Source organism: Ovis canadensis, chromosome 11 (assembly GCF_042477335.2).
Source record: "Ovis canadensis isolate MfBH-ARS-UI-01 breed Bighorn chromosome 11, ARS-UI_OviCan_v2, whole genome shotgun sequence".
NCBI classification, from domain to species: domain Eukaryota; kingdom Metazoa; phylum Chordata; class Mammalia; order Artiodactyla; family Bovidae; genus Ovis; species Ovis canadensis.
The window spans coordinates 47,364,987-47,386,780 of NC_091255.1; the positions used below are offsets into that span (position 1 = coordinate 47,364,987).

The following is a 21,794-nucleotide window of genomic DNA, read 5'->3' on the forward strand; positions in this document are numbered from 1 at the left end:
CGAGGGCTGAGGCTGAGCAGGACCAAGAAGCACAAGCCTGGAAACCTGTAAGACTTAGGAGCAAAATGGCAATAATCACATTTCTTGTTTGGAGGTATACTCGGCTTTCAAAAATTCATCTTTCTTTCCTCAACACCATTCCCTGTTTGTGGCAATTCTGAGGACTCTCCGCTAGTTAAGACACAATTTTATGTACCTACTGTGTACCAGTCACAAGCTTTCATATAGGATTTCATTTAGTGTTGACTAGAGCCCTACATGGTAAATTTTGTTATTTAAAATGATAAATTTTATTATCCCTATTTCACAGATGGGTACACTGGGCCTCAGAAGAGTTAAATAATGTGCCCATAGAATTCCAAAGTAGCGGACCCAGCCAGTTGAATTCCACTATAGCAAAATGCCTTTGATTTGATGTCAAATTAAATCAAAATAATGTCAAGAGTAGAGACTTTTTAAGCCTTCCAGGAACAGTAAGAAGCAGACCAGGTAAGGAATAGTGAATGGAGATCTCTTAATCTCTGAATGTAAGTACTAAGAAAACCCTGTAACTGTTGGGTTTGCATAGGCCTCTTTGTGATCGGAGATGCCAGTGAAACCGTGGTACCCTCTAGTGGAAGTTTCCTGCATTCACACAGCTTCCACCCCAAAGAGCTGGAACTGGAGAGCATCCCCAAAGAATGGCCAGGTAGGAGATACATGTTCATACGTCAGGGTGCATAGAAGGTAAAGGAAAGAACAAAGACCAGAGGGAAGGTATGTTGAGCAATTGGTTCACAAGGGTCCCTAAAGGGAGTCTTTGTCAGGCCTTTATGCATTATTAATAGGCGCTCAACCCTGGTGGCTCTCTGTCAGTAAAGAATCCGCCTGCAGTTCAGGAGACTGAGTTTGATCCCTGGGTAGGGAAGATCTCCTGGAGAAGGAAATGGCAGAACACTCTAGTATTCTTGCCTGAGAAATCCCATGGAGTGGGCTACAGTCTATGGCGTCGCAAGAGTCGGACATGACTTAGCAACTAAACCACCGCCACACATCAGTAGGGGCTGTAGGTTTTTAGGACTCTGGAGTGCTATTTTTTTTTTAATGGGGAAAATTAGCAATCAGGGATATGAAGTGACTCCCAAGGCCACAAGGAAGTTAATGTCAGCAATGGTGAGACTAGAACCCATGTTTCCTGCCTCCCAAACCTTTCCATTATATCACACTTTCTGTTTGTTAGGAACCCAGCCTATGAGAACAAGCTCCCAGGCTCCTGAGCCTCATGCCCACACTCTGCAGGCACTGCTGGAGCTTCTTCCGCAAGCTCCCAGTGCCAAGATGTCAGATTTATTCCTGTCTCTCTCCTCCTGCAGAGGTAATCCCTGGGAATGGAAGTGGGTTAGAAACAGATTACTCTGATCCAGGGGCTTTGCTCTCTCCTCCCTGAACGTGGCGGGTAGGGAGCGGAGTGGGGAAGTCACAAATAGCCTGAAATTCCCTTTCAGGATTATCGCTTGATTTAGCCAGCTGGGGTGAAAGTGGAGCAAGAAGAGGGGAGGGATTAACTTGAGACCTCACTTGAACAGCAGGATGCATTGGCTTCTGTTCTGGCTGAGCCAGGACGAGCAGTATCTCTTCCTAAACATACCTTTAGAAACAAAGAGTCTGAGGCAGGCAGAAAAAGATAAAGGAGAAAGCCTTTGTCTTCAGCTGCAGGGATGAATGGAAGGATGGATGAGGCAGCAGAGCGAGGAGAAGCAAGTCATGCAGCACAGAAATAAGGCATCACTTTGGGGTATGGAAACAATCTACATTCTGATGGTTTTAGCTTTAACATAAGCTTTTCGCTTTTCCCTAGCAAGAGACCTAACACACATAAGGCTTCCTGAGGATTTCCAATTCATATCCAGGTTATGGGCTCTTTTGCTTTAGGGACACTGCACTGGGGTGGAATCTGGGACCACTGATACTATCTGTGTCAGCACAAGGAGCAGTTCCACTTACCAGGACCCTGCTAGGCTCCATCTATCCCTTCCACGGCTATGATGGGGCTTGGAAGCAGTTCCTCTAACTAACCAGAGCAGGACGTGTATTAACTCATTTACTAAGTTAGTAACAATTCTATGAGTTAGGCACTTAATTACTCCTTTTCTATAGTGAGGAAAAGAGGTAGAACTAAGATGTACACTCAGGCACCATTATAAAAGAGCCTTGTCAACTCTCCAAGTGACGTAAAAACTCTGCTAACGTTAGCTAAAGATCGGTTGAGACCATTTCTTAGAAAGTTAGAAGTCGTGGTTTCTATGTCACCTTACCTTGGACAATTCATTTCCTTTGCTCTTCATGCTCTCATCCAAGGGAGGGAAATACAGTATAAACACAGGGCAAGCCTACTGCTCACTTCAATCCAAGTGTCATATTGTTTACTGTAATCAATAAACATATTATAATCAGATTCTTCCAATTCTCCAGAAGTATTTTCCTTGTTCAAATCACCAGTGCTTCTCCTGGAAAGTAGGTTGGTGTTTAGTCGCCAAGTCGTGTCTGACTCTTTGTGACTCCATGAACTGCAGACTGTAGGGCTTCTCTGTCCATGGGATTTTCCTGGCCAAGAATACTAGAGTGGGTTGCCATTTCCTTCTTCAGGGAATCTTCCTGACCCGGGGATCAAACCCACGTCTCCTGCATTGGCAAGCAGATTCTCTACCCACTGAGACAGCAGGGAAGACCAGAATGTAGGTCTACCAGGCAGAATTTCAGAAGTTCCAATCTTTAACATTATCTGCCAGTGTGGTGGTCTGGGGGGGATGCAGGCACAGTGTATGTCCCACTGCTCATGGGACATCCCATCCTCTTTGGATCCATTTAGAATAAGACAATGAGTGGTCCCAGGAACTCCCTGTATTTGGGGAAACACAGAAATCAACTTTGCCTCTGCCTCATGATAGTTTCGGAGAAGGCAATGGCAACCCACTCCAGTACTCTCGCCTGGAAAATCCCATGGACGGAGGGGCCTGGTGGGCTGCAGTCCACGGGGTCGCGAAGAGTCGGACACGACTGAGTGACTTCACTTTCACTTTTCACTTTCATGCATTGGAGAAGGAAATGGCAACCCACTCTAGCGTTCTTGCCTGGAGAATCTCAATGACGGCAGAGCCTGGTGGACACGACTGAAGCGACTTAGCAGCAGCAGCATGATAGTTTATCTGGGATTCTACTGATTCACTTATTTTTTCCCATGATCCACTTAATGAATAAATATTTGAGTGTCTACTATGTGCAAGACTGTTTATTTGCAAGGCTGAGCCCCTAACCTTATTCCTTCCTCTAATTACAAAATGAGTTTCCTTTTCTTGTTCTTATCTTGATTTTTCTGTAGTGTGAACTTCTATGTTTGTGGAATTAAGAAGTATCCTTTTCATGTTAACATCCCCAGGTAGACAGCTCCCAATTTTCCATGCAGTTAATGAGACAGGAAGATAATATGAATTCTCCAAACAGCAGCTATAGAACCCACTTACAGCTGATCTCAGAATGAATTAAAAGCAATTGACTCCCCTTATTATTTCATACAGGTTGATATGAACAAGTTTGTGTTCCCTGAGAAACTGACCAGAGGGAAGGCAGAGACAATCTAGGATGTGTTGGCTACCATGTGAGACAAACATAAGACTCTACAGTGAAGCAGATAATTCCAGAAAGACTGTATCAATGTTCTGCATTAATAACCACTCATCATGGAGTGGGGTTTCCTCACTTTTCAGGAAAACCAGTTAAAAAAAACCAATTCATGTTCTATAGGACTTTGTTAAGAAATAAATGTATCTCACTTAAATGCTTAATATATTCTTTAGCATATACATATAACACTGCATGTCACTGTTAATGTGTCATGCTATAGGTTCAAGGCTATGGCTAAGACTTGTGAGAAAATCCTTGGCTTTGAAGACTATATAGGTACTTTCCTGGCAGTCCAGTGGTTAAGACTGTGCTTCCACTGCAGACAGCATGAGCTCAATCCCTGGTTGGGGAACTAAGATCCCACAAGCAAAAAATGTGTGTGTGTGTGTGTACACAGTATAGTCAAAAAGTCGAGATTTAAAACATCAGAACCCCAAATCCAAAAGTAATCTCCCTTTCCTTTGACAGTTGCTAGCATTTTACTTGGACCTTTGTAGCAATTGTACAGCTCGTAGATCCCAACTCATTGCAAAATACCATAGGTAAGTGTTCAATAAACATTAACTGGCAGAATGAGATAAAAACCTAAGGGTAAGTACGCAAAGTGCTTATTATTTACCTATGGTTACAGTACTGGATTTTCCAGGATGATCCCAACAACATGAATCCTTTAACCACTTAATGTTAAGAAATACAGTACAGTAGTCAGTGCATGGGTTCTGGAGTCAGACTGCTTAAACTTGAATCCCAGTTCTGCCAATTATCAGCTGTGTGACCTTAAATAAATTACGTACTTAATTTTGAGGCGGCACATCTTGTTGTTATATACAATATTACTCTTGTTTGTGATGAGGATTGAGTTAAAATATATAAAATACTCGGAAAATTGCCTAGCATCTGGTAAATGATTTCTAAGTATGTCATTTTTTGTTAACAAAACCTGTGCCTCTGTCCCTAAATGGCAAACAAATGCTTTTGTCAGTCCACGTGTTTTTTGCTTCAATAAACATAGTTGTCATTAATTGCCTTAATTCGATAGGATATTCTTCTGACGGTATAGACTGGGAAAATAAGAGCTCTGGTTAAGGTCACCCACCATATGGGATACAGACCCAGAAGCTAGCCATTTTCGTCCTTTCTAAGATCCAAGCAGGCACTGAAGAAAACACTTGTCTCAGAAGGGAAACACCTTTTCGTTCTTTACGGAATGGAAAAACGGTCCAGCTCTGTCCCAAACCTGGAATGCAGTAGCTCCTGACCGTCAGAAACCTTGGTGCGCAGGCGCAGTTGTAGCTCCACGCTCTCCGCCGGGCGCGTGACAACCGTGCTTCCACCCTACCCACAACGCCATCGTACTGCGCTTGCGCAGCCCAACTCCACCCTCGCTCCCTCCGGAACGCGTACGTGCGCGTTCGCGCCTTTCACACTTGGCGGAGGGCGCGTGCCCTGGAAAATTCCGCGCCCGAGCTAGCTCCGCCCTATGCGCCTTCTTTCCAGCCTCCGGCTCCTCACTGTTTCCTTCCCAGCTGCCTTTGCGTGAGCAAAATGGCAGCCCACTTGCAGCGGAGTTTGTCTTGCTTATCCAGGGCTGTAGGACGATGGTCTCGGCAGGTGGGTAGGGATGGGGTGGCTGGAAGTCTGGGGGCTGGAGGAGGACAGAGTAGAGGGAAATACTCATTTTACGGTTGTCCTTGGTGAACTTGGGCGATACAGATCGTGCCTAAGTAGGGAGCCTTTGAGGTAGGCGAGACACAGCTATGGCTGAGTGGAGAGAGCCTTCGTAGGGCTATCAGGGCGGGCAAGTTCTCGGGGATTAAGTTTCTCCGGTTTGCCCTGGGTCTCACTGGCGTACGGTTGTTAAATGAGAAAGAAGTAATGGTTTGGAAGGTGGTCTCGCTTCCCGTTGATTTTTTATAAGTGTACTAAATTGATTAGTAGCTGTAAAGGAGGGAGAATCGTTCCTGCCTCAACAAACTTCATGGTCAGCGAGAAAAGGGATCTGGCCTTTAAAGAGCTTATGGAGCTAGAACGGCAAAATAAAGTTTACGTTGAGCCTCCCAATAGAATGAGCACAATGTAATCTGAGTAGATGTAGAGATTTCTGAGTTAAGGTAGAGCAGAAAAAAAGAGAGTACTGGGTTGGTGTTTAAGTTCCCCATCACACTGAACGTTCTTTCATCAGTCTGATCAACCTTGCTTCCATCAACTTTCATCAACTCTGCATTCTTGAGTTGGCATAGCCCTGTAGTATGAAAAGTACTAAAAGAAAGCCTTTAGTAAAGGTTGAGTGGTATTAGTATTAGTAAAAGTTGCTTACTGGCTTTTAGTAAGAGACAGCTATAATTGTTAAGACAGAAGCATTTACCCATGTTGTGTGGCTTTATAATTGTTCCTAAGTCATTCTTTGGATGTGCCCTTTCTATCTTTGCTTACAGTTTGTATAAGATTTTTTCCCAGATTACCTAACCTTTTTCTGCTATCTCCAGCCAATCCTGATGACTCAGTCCTCAGCAGTAGTTCCAGTGAGAACTAAAAAACGTTTCACACCCCCTCCTTATCAACCCAAATACAAAACAGAAAAACAGTTCATAGACTATGCCCGGAAAGCAGGACTGGTCATTCCTCAAGAAAGTTTGGAACGTCCCATACATCTGGCCTGTACAGGTAAAGCCCTAACCCAGTCCCCTTCTGTCAAAGGTCTTCTTGAAAAGTGGAATTATTTGGACTGTGAATGATAGCATTTAATTAACCCCCAAATCAGTTCAGCTTTAATAATTTGTATACATTATATTTCATGAGGTCATCTTTGATGTTGTTTTCACAATATTCCTAGAAGACCAGGGTAAAATTTTTCTGTTTTGTACAAGAAGAAGCTAAAATTCTTTTGAAGACTAAAGATTATCTTACTCTACTTTTTCTAATCCTGCATGATTTCCTCTGCATGGAAAAGTCTGTGGATAGTCTATTTTGTATCCTCCCAATTTTTTATGACCTCAAGATGACTTTTTCTCAGTCTTGCAATGCTTTCTTAGTTTTCTCCTTCTCTCTTCACAGCTAGTATCTTTGATGCCTATGTTCCTCCTGAGGGTGATGCCCGAGTGTCATCTCTTTCTAAGGAAGGACTGGCACAGAGGACTGAGCGATTTAAGAAGAATGTGGCATCACAATTGTCGTAGGTATCTGAGACAGCTGGGAGTTAATATTAGAATAAAAATTTCTTGTTGCTACTTAATCCAGAGAGGCCATCTTGGATTAATTGTGTATAACTCCTTTGATAACTTGACAGTATATTCTTTCCCTGTAATAGACTTAATGTATGATAGTATGGGCATTCTGAATCTTAGCATCTCGGCCTTGACTTGTCGTTTTTGTCACATCATTTAGGAAGTTGACATTGAAGTTTGTAGGACACTTTTTTGATCACATATTTAACAATTGAAAGTAGTAATAAGAGAGAGCATATTTATAAGAGAAATACCTGAGATTTTAAGAGAGTAAGAAAAGCCAAAAAGGCTTAAGAAGACAACCTGTTCTAGGGAGCTAACTGTGCTTTAGTTAAGGAGCAGGAGCCAAAACTGTCTTCTTAAAGAGATTTTCAGTATCTGTCACTCTGGCTGTGATTATATCTAAATTATAGGCTCTTTAAGGTTATATATAGATTTCTATGCATAAGTGTATTGAGTTACTGTCAATTCTTCATGTGGCTACAACATTCCTCTAAATACAGATCTTATCATATCAACACCTCTGCCTCAGACTTCTTGTGGCTCCTTATTATCTGAAGAATAAAATATAGATTTCTTCAGTGGTATTCAGGGCTTTTTAAAAAATAATTCAGCTCTTACCTTTCTCTCCACCATTGTCTGTTTCATTTTTCTCATCCTAAACTTTAACATTTCCAAATTGCTAGTTCCTTGACAATTGCTGTGCTGCGTCTCTTTGCACGTCCTTTCCTTTGTCTGAAAAATGTCTTTTTTCCTCAAGCATTGTGTCTGCTGTATTTTTTTTTTTTTTTAATATTTATTTTTGGCTGCAATGGCTTCTCTTATTGTGGAGCACAGCCCTATACTAGGCCCTACACCCCACACTACATGTGGGCTTCAGTAGTTACAGCTGCTGGGCTCCACAGCACCGTAGCTGTGGCACAGGGGCCTAGTTGCCCTCAACATGTTGGATCTTCCCAGTCAGGAATTGAACTGGTGTCCCTTGCATTGCAAGGCGGATTCTTAACCACTGGACCACCAGAAAGCCCTGCTTTTTTTTAATAATATACCCCTAGTTCTTCCCTCTCCTCTCCCCTCCCCCTTGGCAACCACAAGTCTGTTCTCTTTGTTTCTTTGTTGTTGTTCAACTGCTAAGTTGTGTCCAATTCTTTGTGTCCCCATGAACTGCAGGACACCAGGCTTCCCTGTCCTTTACTGTCTCCCAGAGTTTACTCACGTTCATTGGGTCAGAGATGCCATCCAACCATCTCATCCTCTGTCTCCCTCTTTTCCTGCTCTCAGTCTTTTTGAGCAGCAGGGTCTTTTCCAGTGAATCAGCTCTTCGCATCAGTTGGCCAAAGTATTGGACTTTCAGCTTTAGCATCAGTCCTTCCAGTGAATTTTCAGGGTTGATTTCCTTTGGAATTGACTGGTTTGATTTCCTTGCTGTCCAGGGGATTCTCAAGAGTCTTGTCCACAATCAAAAGCACCAATTCTTCAGTGCTCAACCTTCTTCATGGTCCACCTGTCACATCCATACGTGACTACTGGAAAAACCATAGCTTTGATTATGTTTGTCTTTCATAGATATGTTTCTTTCTGCCCTTTTTTTTTTTTTTTTGGCTGCACCACTCAGCATATGAGATCTTAGTATACTGACCAGAGGGATCAAACCTGCACTTCCTGCAGTGGAAACTCAGGGTCTTAACCACTGGACATCCCTGTGTTATATTTTAGACTGCACATATAAGTGATATTGTATGGTATATGTTTTTCTCTTTCTGACTTACTTTTTTAAGTGTGATAATCTCTAGGTCTGCTTTTAATTTCTGTGTCTGCTTTTAAGCCTTCCCTGGTTTTTTTTGGAGTTGCCTTTGTTATAACAGTATGCTTATTTTTACTATCTCCAATAACTCTGTATTGTGATCATCTCCTCTCGTGTATTTCTCTCCTGGCTTGTGAACTCTTTGGTGGAAGAGTTCATGATGTTGATGAACATAACACTTATTGTCTAGGGGAGGAGACCAGTTACTGATTGTACACACATAATTACAGATAGGGTGAAGTATGAGTGCCATGGAAACACAGGACGGGGAAAGATAACTTTCCCCATCTGGGAGTTCAGAGTAGGCTTCTCTAAGAAAATGACATTTAAAGCTGGGATCTAAAGGGTAGCTTGGAGTTAGCTGAGTAGAGAAATGTGGTGAGGAATAGCATTCCAGGGAAACAAAACAAGGCTTTGAGGTGAAGAGAGTGTAAAGGAGTTGATTTTGTCAAATGCTTTTTCTCTGATCATTGACATGATAATGTGATATTTGTCCTTTATTGTATTGATATGGTATATTACATTAATTGATTTTTTAGTGTTAAGCCAACCCTGCATTCCTGGGATAAATTCCTCTGAGTTATGGTGTCCCTCATCCTCTTAGTACATTTTTGGTAACACTGATTAGATCAAAATTCCCTGTTTACATTATTATAACTATGAAAATGCTGTTGACAGCTGAGTCATGCAGTACATTACTATTACATTTCCTTTCCTGCATAATAGTTTTTTATTTTCCTGGCATTAAGTGTCTTTTTTTCTCATTTCCTTGTAGAACCCCTGGTTGTGTTAATTTTCTCTCACTGTGTAGAAAACATTATTCTATCAATCTCATCATAAAGCCCTTCTGGAGCCTTCTTACCTTTTTCAGTCTGGATTGGTCACCCTTCAGGCTCACTGTACATTGTGGGATCTATTTTATCATCATCCTGCTAATCCATTTGCCTTGCTCTTATATATAGTCCCTGTTTCCTGGATTTTATGTCTTTCTCCTTCATGGTACATTCAGTTATTTTGGTGGTACACGTTCCCTCGCAGCTTCCTGAGAAAGAGTGGAAGGTAAATAAATGAAATGTTGCAAGGCTAAGAAAAAGTCTTTCTTTTAGTCTCCGACTTCATTTATAATTTCCCCATAGGGCTTCCCTGGTGGTCCAGTTGTTAAGACGTCACGCTTCCCCTGCAGGGGCCACAAGTTCAATCCCTGGTTGGAGAACTAAGAACCTGTCATGCTATGCAGTGTGGCCAAAAAAAATAATTTGCCCAGATATAGAATTCTGGACTGGGAGTCATTTTTTTCTCCATAAAAAATACTCCTCCATTGTCTTTCTAATCTTTCTAACTTCTGATGTTGCTAATTAGAAGCCCAATGTCTTTCTGACTCTCGAACCTCTGTATGAAACCTGTTTTTTTCTTCCTTAGTGCTTATAGGATATTTTCTTTGATGTCAAAATTCCAGAAATTCACTATGAGAAGCATTGGTTTTTCTTTAGAATAATTGATTTAACCATAAGTTAGAAAGCTGAATTCATAGGACTTGGCACATTCAAAAAACAATTACTGAATAAATGGACAGACATTAATGGAGGTAAAGTAAGCTATTAAGTTATGGAAATTGAATGACATCTTTAAAATGATTCTCATGCTTAATTTTACAGAATCCGGAGGATAAAAGAAAGTGATCCTAATTTTAAAGTAAAGGACTTCCCTGAAAAAGCCCAGGATATCTTCATTGAAGCTCACCTGTGTCTAAACAAGTATGTGAACTCCCCGTCTTATACCCATTATGTTCTCAGCAGCTATTATTCTAGATGGTTTTTTTTTCCTTCAGGTAAGAATTCTAGAGTGAGAGACCTTCCTCTTTGGGAAATAATTGGAGCCTGGAGCTATCGTTGACTTCTCTCACTGCGTCTGGGAATTTTCACCATTTGGTCTGGTTCAGCTCTACTGGCAAGTGTTAGGAGTCTGCTTAATGGCAGCTGTTTTCACCCCACCTGATCCCTAACTCATCTTGATCCTTTCTGTGTGTTTGTCTTTTAGTCACTAAATTGTGTCCAACCCTTTGCAACCCCATGGACTCTAGCTCGCCAGGCTTTGTGTTAAACTGTCTCTCAAAGTTTGGTCAGATTCATGTCCATTGGGTCAATGATGCTATCTAACCATCTCATCCTCTGTTGTCCTCTTCTCCTTTTGCCTTCAATCTTCCCCAGTATCAGGGTCTTTTCCAATGAGTTGGCGCTTATCATCAGGTGGCCAACATATTGGAGCTTCAGCATCAGACCTTCCAATGTCTGATTGATCAGACCTTCCAGTCTCTGATTACTCAAGGTTGATTTTCTGTAGAATTGACAGGTTTGGTGTCCTTGCAGTCTAGGGGACCCTCAAGAGTCTTTTCCAGCATCACAATTCAAAAGCATCAATTCTTCAGCACTCACCCTTCTTTATGGTCCAGCTCTCACATCCATGCCTGACTACTGGAGAAACTATAGCTTTGATTTCCACATACCTTTGTCAGAAAAGTGATGTCTCTGCTTTTTAATATGCTGTCTAGATTTGTCATAACTTTTCTTCCAAGGAGCAAACATCTTTTAATTTCATGGCTACAGTCACTGTCTGCAGTGATTTTGGAACCCAAGAAAGTAGAATCTGTCACTGCTTCCACTTTTTCCCTTTTTGTTTACCATGAAGCTATGGGACTGGATGCCATGATCTTAGTGTTTTGGATGTTGAGTTTTCAGTCAGCTTTTTCACTCTTCTCTTTCATCCTCATCAAGAGGCTCATTAGTTCCTCTTCACTTTCGGCCATTAGAGTGGTATCATTTGCATATCTGAGGTTGTTGATATTTCTCCCAGCAGTCTTGATTCCAGCTTGTGATTCATCCAGCCCAGCATTTCGCTTGATGTACTCTGCATAGAAGTACATAAATAAGCAAGGTGACAATATACAGCCTTATTGTATTCCTTTTCTAGTTTTGAATCACTCAGTTATTTCATGTCCAGTCTGTGTCTTCTTGACCTGCACACAAGTTTCTCAGGAGACAGGTAAGGTGGTCTGCTATTCCCACCTCTGAGAATTTTCCAGTTTGTTGGGATCCACACAGTCAAAGGCTTTAGCTTAAGTCAATGAAGGAGAAGTAGATGTTTTTCTGAAATTCCCTTGCTCTGTCTATGATACAGCAAATGCTGGCAATTTGATCTGTTTCCTCTGCTTTTTCTAAACCCAGCTTGTACATCTGTAAGTTCTCAGTTCACATATTGCTGAAGCCTAGCTTGAAGACTTTGAGCATAACCTTACTAGCATGTGAAATGAGCACAGTTGTTTGATAGCTTGAACATTCTTTGGCATTGCCCTTCTTTGGGATTGGAATGGAAACTGATCTTTTCCAGTCCTGTGGCCTCTGCTGAGTTTTCCAAATTGCTGACATATTGAGTGCAGCGCTTGAACAGCATCATCTTTTAGGATTTGAAATAGCTCAGCTGGAATTTTATCACTTCCACTAGCTTTGCAATACTGAAATCAGATTGACTATATTCTTTGTAGCTGAAGATGGAGAAGCTCAATACAGTCAGCAAAAACAAGATCTGGAGCTGACTGTGGCTCAGATAATGAGCTCCATATTGCAAAATTCAGGCTTAAATTGAAGAAAGTAGGGAAAACCACTAGGTCACTCAGGTATGACCTAAATCGATTCCTTATGAATTATACAGTGGAGGTGACAAATAGATTCAAAGGATTAGATCTGGTAGACACAGTGCCTGAAGAACTATGGACGGAGATTCATAACATTGTACAGAAGGTGGTGATCAAGACCATCCCCAAGAAAAAGAAATTCAAGAAGGCAAAGTGGTTGTCTGAGGAGGCATTACAAATAGTTGAGGAAAGAAGAGGAAAGGCAAGCAAGCAAGGGAAAGATACACCCAATTGAATACAGAGTTAAAGAGAATAGCAAGGAGATAAGAAGGCCTTTTTAAACGAACAATGCAAAGAAATAGAGGAAAGCAACAGAAAGGAAAAGACTAGAGATCTCTTCAAGAAGATTGGAGATATCAAGGGAACATTTCATGCAAGTATGGGCACAATAAAGAACAGAAATCATATGGACCTAACAGAAGCAAAAGAGATTAAGGACAGGTGGCAAGAATAGACAGAAGAACTATATTTTAGAAAGTTAATGATCAAGATAACCACGATAAAAAAAAAAAAGATAACCACGACAGTGTGGTCACTCAGCTAGAGCCAGATATCCTGGAATGTGAAGTCATGTGGGCCTTAGGAAGCATTACTTCAAACAAAGCTAGTGGAGGTGATGGAATTCCAGCTGAGCTATTTAAAATCTTAAAAGATGAGGCTGTTCAAGTCCTTCACTCGATATGTGAAACAATTTGGAAAACTCAGCAGTGGCCACAGTTGAGTTGCTATTTTGTTATTGGATTGCAGGAGCTCTTTATGTGTTCTGGATAGTAATCCCATATCAGATATATGCTTTATAAATATTTTCTCCCATTTCATGTGTTTTTACTTTCTTGGTAGTGTACTTTGATAAAAGAGCATTTTAATTTTTGTTAAGTCCAAGTTACATGTTTTTTCTTTCGTTGCCTGAGTTTTTAGTGTCAAGTCTACAAATTGTTGCCAAATCCAGTGTCATGGAATTTTTCCCCAATGTTTTCTTCTAAGAGTTTTATAGATTTGGTTCTCACATTTTGGTCTTTGATCTCTTTTGAGTTAATTTTGCATATGCTGTAAAGTAAGCATCCAACTTCATTTTTTTTTAAATAATATTACCTGTGGATTTATTTGTTTATTTTGGCTATGTGTGCTGGATCTTTTGTTGCTGTTCTCGGACTTTCTCTAGTTGCACCAAGCCAGGGCTACTCTTTGTTGTGGTGCCTGAGCCTGTCTTTGCAGTGGCGTCTTCTGTTGCAGAGTAAGGGCACTAGGCACACCGGCTTCAGTAGCTGGGGCTTGAGGGCTATAGAGTACAGGCTCAGTCGTGGCACACAAGGTTCATTGGTCCTAGGCGTGTGGAATCTTCTGGAACCAGGGATTGAACCAGTGTTGCCTGAATTGGCAGGCAGATTCTTAACCACTGGGCCACTAAGGAAGTCCCAGTGGTATACCTTTCTGATTCTTTTCTTTCCTTTTCTATTGATTTTTTAAAAATTATTTTCTTAATGGTTACTTTGGGGATTAGAATTAGTATCTTAACAGTCTAGTTTCGATAATATCAAAGTTTCAATAGTGTACAAGCAGTCTGCTCCTATGTATCTCTGTCCCTTCCCCTTTGCATTGTTACTGCCACTGATTATATGTTTATATGCCCATAACACATTTGTAACTGATGTTTTATGCATGTGCCTTTTAAATCAAATAGGAAAAAAAATGAGGAATTACAGATCAGAAGTACAGGAATACTGGCTTTTATGTTTACCTATATAGTAACCTGTACCAGTGCTGATTATTTGTTCTTATTGCTTTAAGTTACTGTCTAGTGTCTTTTCATTTAGGTCTGAAAAACTCCTTTAGTATATCTAATAGGACAGATCTCCTGGTAATAAACCCTCTCAATTTTTGTTTATCTGAAAATATCTACAATTCTCTTTCATTCTTTTTTCATTTTTTTTTTCCTTTTGCCATACTCATGGCATGTGGAACTTCCTGGACCAGGGATTTAACTCATGTCCCCTGACATGGAAGTGCATTAACCACTGAGCCACCGAGGAAGCCCTCTCCTTCATTTTTAAAAGATAGTCTTTCTATCTATAGAATTCTTAGTTGACAGGTTTTCTTTTAGGCCTTTAAATATATCATCCCACTGCCTTTTGGCCTCCATAGTTTCTGATAAGACATCAACTGTAACCTTTTTAAGGTCTCTTGTATGTGACAAATTACTTCTCTTTTGTTGCTTTTAGGACTTTCTCTTTGTCTTTTGATTTTGACACTTGGCACTGTACTGTGTCTCAGTGTGGATTTCTTTGAGTTCCTTCTTCTTGGAGTTTGTGGAGTTCCTTGAATATGAACATTCATTTCTTTTACCAGATTTGGAATGTTTTCAGCCATTCTTTCTATTCTTTCTCTTTTTGGCTACACTATGCATTATGCGGGAACTTCCCCGACCAGGGATTGAACCTGTGCCCCCTGCAGTGGAAGCACAGACTCTTAACCACTGGGCCCTTAGGGAAGTTCCTTCAGCCAGTATTTCTTCAAATGTTTTTCTGCCTCCTCTCTTCTCCTTCCGGGATCCTTTGATTGTGTGTTCATGCACTTGACAGTGTCCTACAGGTACCTCAGGCTCTACTGAGGTAGAGCCTTCATTTTTTTCTTCATTTTTTTCTTCTTTTTACTCCTTAGATTGGATACTTTGAATAGTTTTATCCTCAAGTTATGTGGCTGAGCTGGTAAAGAATCCGCCTGCAGTGTGGGAGACCTGGGTTCGATCCCTGGGTTGGGACGATCCCCTGGATAAGGGAAAGACTGCACACTCCAGTATTCTGACCTAGAGAATTCCATGGACTGTATAGTCCATGGGGTCGCAAAGAGTGGGACACAACTGAGCAACTTTCACTTGCTCTTTAGATTGGATGCTTTCAATAGTTTTATCCTCCAGGTAACTGATCCCTTGTTTCTGCCTGCTCAGATCTGCTGTTCAACCCCTGTAGTGAATTTTTTTTTTAAGTCTTTGTTGAATTTGTTACCTTATTGCTTGCTTTTTTTTTTTTTTAATGTGTTGGGTTTTTGGCCAGGAGATATGTGGGATCTTAGCTCCCCGACCAGGAATTGAACCTGCGCCCCCTGCACTGGAAGGTGAAATCTTAACCACTGTACTGCCAGGGAAGTCCCTAACCCTTGTAGTGAATTTTTAATTTCTTTCACTGTATTTTGCAGTTCTAGAATTTGTTTGGTTCATTTTCATAATTTTTATCTCTTTACTGATGTACTTATTTCGTAGATTGTTTTAGAATTTCCTTTAGTTCTTTTTCCCTGGTTGCCTTTGTCTCATGAGCACGTAGGACAGTTGATTTAATGTCTTTGGCTAATAATTCTAATGTCTGGGCTTCCTCAGGGATAGCTTCTGTCAAAAATTTTTTCCTGTAAGTGGGCCATAGTTTCATGTTTCTTTGTATACTTTGTAATTTTTTGTTGGGAATTGGACATTCTGAGTAGTAGTATGTGGTAGCTCTGAAAATCAGATTGCTCTGCTCCTCAGAAATTGCTGACTTCGTTGATTAGTGCCACTGCCATCCATTTGTGACTTTTCCAGACTAATACTGCTAAGTGTGTATTCTTTGTTGTGGGTAGTAGTCATTGAAGTTTCCGTTCCATTATCTCTGCAGTCAGCCAGTGACCTGACAAAGATTTCCTAAATTGTCTGACTGAATAAAAACAAAATAGGTGTTCTTTTCCCTTTATCCCTTTATATCTGTTGATGGGAAAAGCTGCTGCAGCCAGCAGGGCTGAAACAGTGGCATGGTTTGTGCTGGTCTCTCTGCCATCCACCAGATTGACCAGAATGTGCAAACTCAAATTTTGGAGGGGAGGGTCCCTGCTGCCTGCCCAAGTACCAGCCATCCACTCCAGAACACAGAGCACTGTCCCACAGTCATGGCAGGGCTGAGGGAAAGAGGAGGGTAGGTGGTTTGTACATGTTCTTACATCCAGACTCATTGGCTTCTCCCTTCATTGGGCACTCCCCTGGTTGTTACAAGTATCCAGAGTTCTGAGATTTTGTTTTTCTTATTTATCAGTTATTTCAATGAAGGGACCCACCCCTAGTGCTTCCTGGTCTGTCGTTTTGCTTGATGTCTGTGTCTGTTGATTTTGCTAAGTTGATTCCAGGTCTGTTTTGTAGTGTTGATGATGGAGTGTGTTTCTTCTGAGGGAATTCCAGACAACCTAAGTTATGAATATGCTCCCAGAGAGGTTTTCTCTGTGTGTTTCTGCCAGATCCTCTAGGGATAGCATTGGCAAGGTATTAGTTTTTTTGTTAATTTCTTAGTTTAGGAATTCTTGCATCATAGAGATACTATAAATTTTGTGTCTACATCTGAGTATGTGTACTTAGGGCTTTAATTTTTCAGTTTTCATGGGGGTTTTTTGGTGGTGGTTGTTTGTTTTTTAGATTTTTTCCCCCTCCTCAGAGCTCTAGACAGAGGGAAGCTTTGTCTCTAGGTTGGTGGACTATTTTTCTAGTTTCCTTTTCCTGCAGCTGCCAGACTCTTTTGAGGGTCATAGCTTTATACAGGGATTTCAATTCCAACTCCCTGTCCTTCCAACATCCTGGGTTTTAGGAAAAGTCAAGCTCTAGCCATCAGATCCTATTTCTAGATCCCTAAATCATCTCTTACCTGGTTGTGGTATCAGGTTATGTTCTTTCCATTCTACTTTTAATTTCCTCTTCCTCTCTGGCACCTATGGACTTAGCTTCCTTTCTCATGTACTGCGCTAGAGATTTAAAAATGTGTGTGTGTCTGTGTTTATTATATTCTGCCCAACCTTTCTGGATGTTTACAGTGGTAGGGTAAATTTTATTGCAAACTTACTTATAGGATAAGTTCTATTACAAAATACGGAGTCAGCTCATAAAAGGAGGAGTTTATTTCTACTGAAGATTTCTAGGCCGGGAAGTGGGAGGGGGGTTCAGGATTGGGAACTCATGTACACCGGTGGCTGATTCATATCAATGTATGGCAAAACCAATACAGTATTGTAAAGCAAAATAAAGTGAAAAAAAAAAAAAACAGATTTCTAGGCCAAGATAGTGATGAGGAAGAATTCATTCAGAGGTGCCAGGTGTGGTGGTTGTGGTATCTGTCACCACAACTTGGTCTAGTCTAGTCTAGAGCTACAGTGAGGGGAAATGACTCAGAGTCTTTTTTATTTGGAATAGAAGTGGAAGTGAAACAAACAGAACTAACCTATCACCCCTCTGGCATTAGAGATACAATTTTTCAAAGAGCAGGACTTTAACCACGAAGGAAGTGTTAAATTGCAGAAGACAGAAAAAAAAAAAAAAGAAAAAAAGCAACAAAAATAATAAATTGCAGGAGAAAGTCATGATTGTGTATCTGAAAGAAACTAATCTGTGGCCTTAGGTTTACCTGAAGTTAGGAACCCTCCTAAAATCTTACATGTACAGGAGCTTGGGTTTGTTGTCTCATTTTCTTACTGAACAGAATCAGCATAACTTGGTCATTCTGGCAGCCACAAAGATGGGATGGAGGGACAGTTTGTGTGGAAAGGACCAGAAATGACAAGTGGTTATCTTTTATTTTTTCCAAACCTTAAGCTTTTTATTTTGTATTGGGGTATAGCCATTTAATGGAAGCCGTTGACTTCTCTGGTGGTTCAGACAGTAAAAGCGTCTGCCTACAATGTGGGAGACCTGGGTTGGATTCCTGGGTCAGGATGATCCACTGGAGAAGGAAATGGCAACCCGCTCCAGTACTCCTGCCTGGAAAATCCCATGGACGGAGAAGCCTGGTAGGCTAGAATCCATGGGGTTGCAAAGAGTCAGACACGACTGAGTGACTTCACTTTCTTTTTGTAGCTGTTTAACAGTGTTGTAGTGTCAGATGAACAGTGAAGGGACTCAGCCATACTGGTTATATCTTGGCTAGGTTCAAGGATGAAAGTGTAAGAAATAAAGCTAAGCAGTTGATATTGATGATGTAGCTTTTGATTGTTGTTCGTGTTGAATCTTGTTCCAGCTTAGGACAGAAATCAGTCCCCATGTCCCAGTGAGGGTCTCTTACCCATCTCAAGGATATATAGTAATTTCAGAGAAATTTCTTTCTGCTCCTGAGATTCGGACATAAATTTGCACTGCTTTTATAGCTCATGGTTTTCTGAGAAATTATGTTATTCTTTATCTTTGTGTCTCTAGGACTTAGTGTATTACCTGGCTTATAGTAGGTGTGCAGAAAATATTTGTAAAAATGAAGGGAATAGTTTTCCACATTCAGGGCCATCTTCAACGTTCATATAGAGTGTAATAAAAGCAGTAGTCAGTGATATAAATTTCTTTCCTTTTTAGCTCAGACCATGACCGACTTCATACCTTGGTAACCGAAAACTGTTTTCCGGTAGGTTCTCATCTTCCTTAGAATTGTGGGATGCCTGAGTAGACAGATTCTAGATAGCACCTCAGTTTTCTTAAGGATCAGTTTTGAGAGTACAGGAAGTTTAAGGCAAAAGGCCAAAGTTCATTATGTTTGGCTGCATATGAAGTCTGGTAAAGGCCGTGCAGTTGAAGGTAGAGGAGGTCCCTGAGCAAGCAGTACTAAGACTACAGATCCTGAGGTGAGGGGATGGTCACGTTAGGCCAGCCCTGCACATGCCTGTGCTACAATAAAGGACTTAACCAGTGTGCATGAGGCTTACACTGTGGTAACAGGGGTGCTAGGTACTCTGGGAGACTCCTGACTATGAGGACTTTGTGGTTTAGTTAGAAACTCAAGAATAAGAATTTCAGTTGCTCTCAGTTCTGCCTCATCTCCTCAGGCACAAGCATAGCTATCCTAGTCCAAGCAGGTTATTAACCTTTATAAAAGTCTATAATTCCTATAGAAACTGCAGAAAGGTAAGAGGAAAAAAACAAATGTGCAGCCAACAGAAATGCATGCAATAGTGAGCAGATTATGAAAGTGTGTGGGAGGGATAACATTAGGTAAGCTGGCAGTTTGGAATGAGGTCTTCATTGATTTGGAGAAGGGTCCTCCAGATGGTAATTGGCTCTTGAGTCATGATTTAGAAAGGAAAAGAGAGTTGTTGTAAGGTGAGCTGGAGCAGTAGCTTAAGCAAAATTTAGAAAAGTGAGACAGTAAATAAGCACCAGAACGCATTTGATGGGAAACGTTGCATATTGACTGTGGCATTGCAAGAAGAGGAAGCATGGAAATAAGCACCCACTTCCGTAAGGGGGCGGGGGTGCGGGCAGGAATCCAGCTGAACTCTTCTCTGCCCTCAGGACATGGTCTGGGACATCAAATATAAGACTGTCCGCTGGAGCTTCGTAGAATCTTTAGAGCCGCCCCAGGTGGTGCAGGTTCGCTGTTCGAGTCTGATGACCCAGAGCAACACGTATGGCCAGGTCACCGTCCGCATGCATACCCGGCAGGTAGAGGCACCACTCTGCTTTCCTCCCAGCTTTTCTTCACTCTCAGGTTGAGCACCTACCTCTGAGTCCTGTATAGCTACCCAGGACTGTGAGTTCTAAGGAAAGGCTCACCATGGTCTTCCTTGCCTTGTCACTGCACCCTTCCCACTGCTGTATGTTAGCTGCGAACCCAGGTGTGGGGATATTATTCCCTCCCCTTCCTGGGATCCCTCCTACCTCCTTCCACTCCCTCCACCCTGACCGCACTCCCCACCCAGTCAAAAACCCTCTAAGAGTAAAGTGTCAGTGGTTGATCGGTTAGTCTGGATTCAGAATTAAACAACTCTGAGTGCTAACCAACTTGATGTGCTTTCATCTTTGCAGACTCTGGCCATCTATGACCGGTTTGGCCGGTTGATGTATGGACAGGAAGATGTGCCCAGGGATGTCCTGGAGTATGTTGTCTTTGAAAAGCACCTGGCAAATCCCTATGGCAGCTGGAGAATGCATGGCAAGATCATTCCCCCATGGGCACCCCCTAAGCAGCCCATCCTTAAGGTAAAGCAGCTCACATGGTTTAAGGTGTGCTAAGTTACTTGAGTCTTAGGTCCAGCTCTTTGCTACCCCATGTACTGTAGCTCACCAGGATCCTCTGTCCATGGGATTATCCTGAGAAGAATACGGTAGTGTGTTGCCATGTCCTCCTCCAGGGGATTTTCCCCACCCAGGAATTGAACCACCCACATCTTACGTCTCCTGTATTGGCAGACGGGTTCCTTACCACTAGGGCCACCTAGTTTAAGACATGGCATCCTCAGCCACTCCTGTTGGGCACCTCCTAGTGGAGAGGGAGGGTGATGCAGCCCCGGGAAGAGGAATCCTTTAGGGATAGGCCTGGAGGCAGGTGTGAATCTCTTAGGTAAACCATGGCCTTGGATAGTAGATAACTCAGCTTCCTGCTCTTTCAGACGGTGATGATCCCTGGCCCCCAGCTGAAACCTGGGGAAGAGTATGAAGAGCTGCAAAGAGAGGCCCATAAGCCTCAGCTAGCGTGACGGCAAGGATGACTCCTGGGGTAAAGCATGGGTGATGAAGCAACTGGAAGCTGTGAAGTCTGGGTGTCTGGAAGCTGTGAAGTCAGTCACCTGTCTTTCTTCACGCTGTAGAAAGAACTGCCTTTGTTCTCTTACCCTGCTTGGGTCTTTTAAGCAGTCTTATCCTCAATAACAACTGCTGCTGGTTGGACCCTGGTGGGTTGGTTCTATGCACAGCAATGGCTCCGCTTCTTTTTTTCCATCTTATATCTAGTTTCTAACTCCAGATGAAAGACGGTGTGTTTCAGAGAACATGATACCGGCTTGCCCATAGCAAGAACTGTCAGGAGCAAACTGGCAGGACTTTCTAATTACAGGGCAGGGATCAGAGTTGGAAATAAAACACTATCAAGTGTTAGACAAATTGTGGGTTCTCTACATTTCTCTTGGTTCAGGCTGGAAGTGGACAAGCCTTCAGATGGTAGAAGTGGAAGTTAACTGTGACTGATGTGACTTATAGGAAATCCAGACTTGAGAAAAATAATTAGTGTTTATAAAAGTGATGTCATTTAAGAGGGTCTCTTCTCATACACTGATTCACTAAGTCAGAATCTGTATTTCACAAATGAATGTAAATCCAAAGAAATCATTTAGTCTTCAGCTTTTGGATTTTGTTCTTAATTATCGACTGTATCCTGATGTAATCCCAGGAGGTGTTGGTGGAGGCAGAGGCCATGGGAGTGTGGATACACTTGGGAAATTCATCAGTAAGACTTGGTTCCCTGATTTCTAGCACCTTTTGGAGATGGTGGCTATTTTTGCAGCTCAAATTTGGAGGCAAAGATTCCAGGATATGAACCTGTGGAGAGTGAAACAGCCCAGCCCCTACTTGGGCCTTAGCTCCAGCTGGAGGAGGATGTAGGACTTCACATGCTCATGTCCTGGGTCATCTGAAGTGTGACCGGAAAATCAGTGTCCCAGC

At 41.9% G+C, this 21,794-nt stretch overlaps 1 protein-coding gene across 1 annotated transcript; it reads left to right on the forward strand.

Moving 5' to 3' along the window:
* The first annotated feature begins 5,029 nt into the window (after positions 1-5,029).
* On the forward strand, positions 5,030-21,236 carry MRPL45 (mitochondrial ribosomal protein L45). The gene is made up of 8 exons (XM_069543267.1): positions 5,030-5,271; positions 6,147-6,324; positions 6,715-6,832; positions 10,344-10,442; positions 18,717-18,765; positions 19,650-19,799; positions 20,163-20,336; positions 20,747-21,236. Exons 1-8 carry the CDS (start codon positions 5,206-5,208, stop codon positions 20,831-20,833), a joined length of 921 nt encoding a protein of 306 aa, XP_069399368.1. The 5' UTR covers positions 5,030-5,205; the 3' UTR covers positions 20,834-21,236.
* Positions 21,237-21,794: the final 558 nt, after the last annotated feature.

Excerpts from the sequence above, each read along its gene's own strand:
- MRPL45 (XM_069543267.1), top strand. The coding sequence starts at position 5,206 with ATGGCAGCCCACTTGCAGCGGAGTTTGTCTTGCTTATCCAGGGCTGTA. Across the intron at positions 6,833-10,343 it reads AATGTGGCATCACAATTGTC|AATCCGGAGGATAAAAGAAA; the intron begins GTAGGTATCTGA and ends TTAATTTTACAG. Across the intron at positions 19,800-20,162 it reads TCCGCATGCATACCCGGCAG|ACTCTGGCCATCTATGACCG; the intron begins GTAGAGGCACCA and ends TCATCTTTGCAG.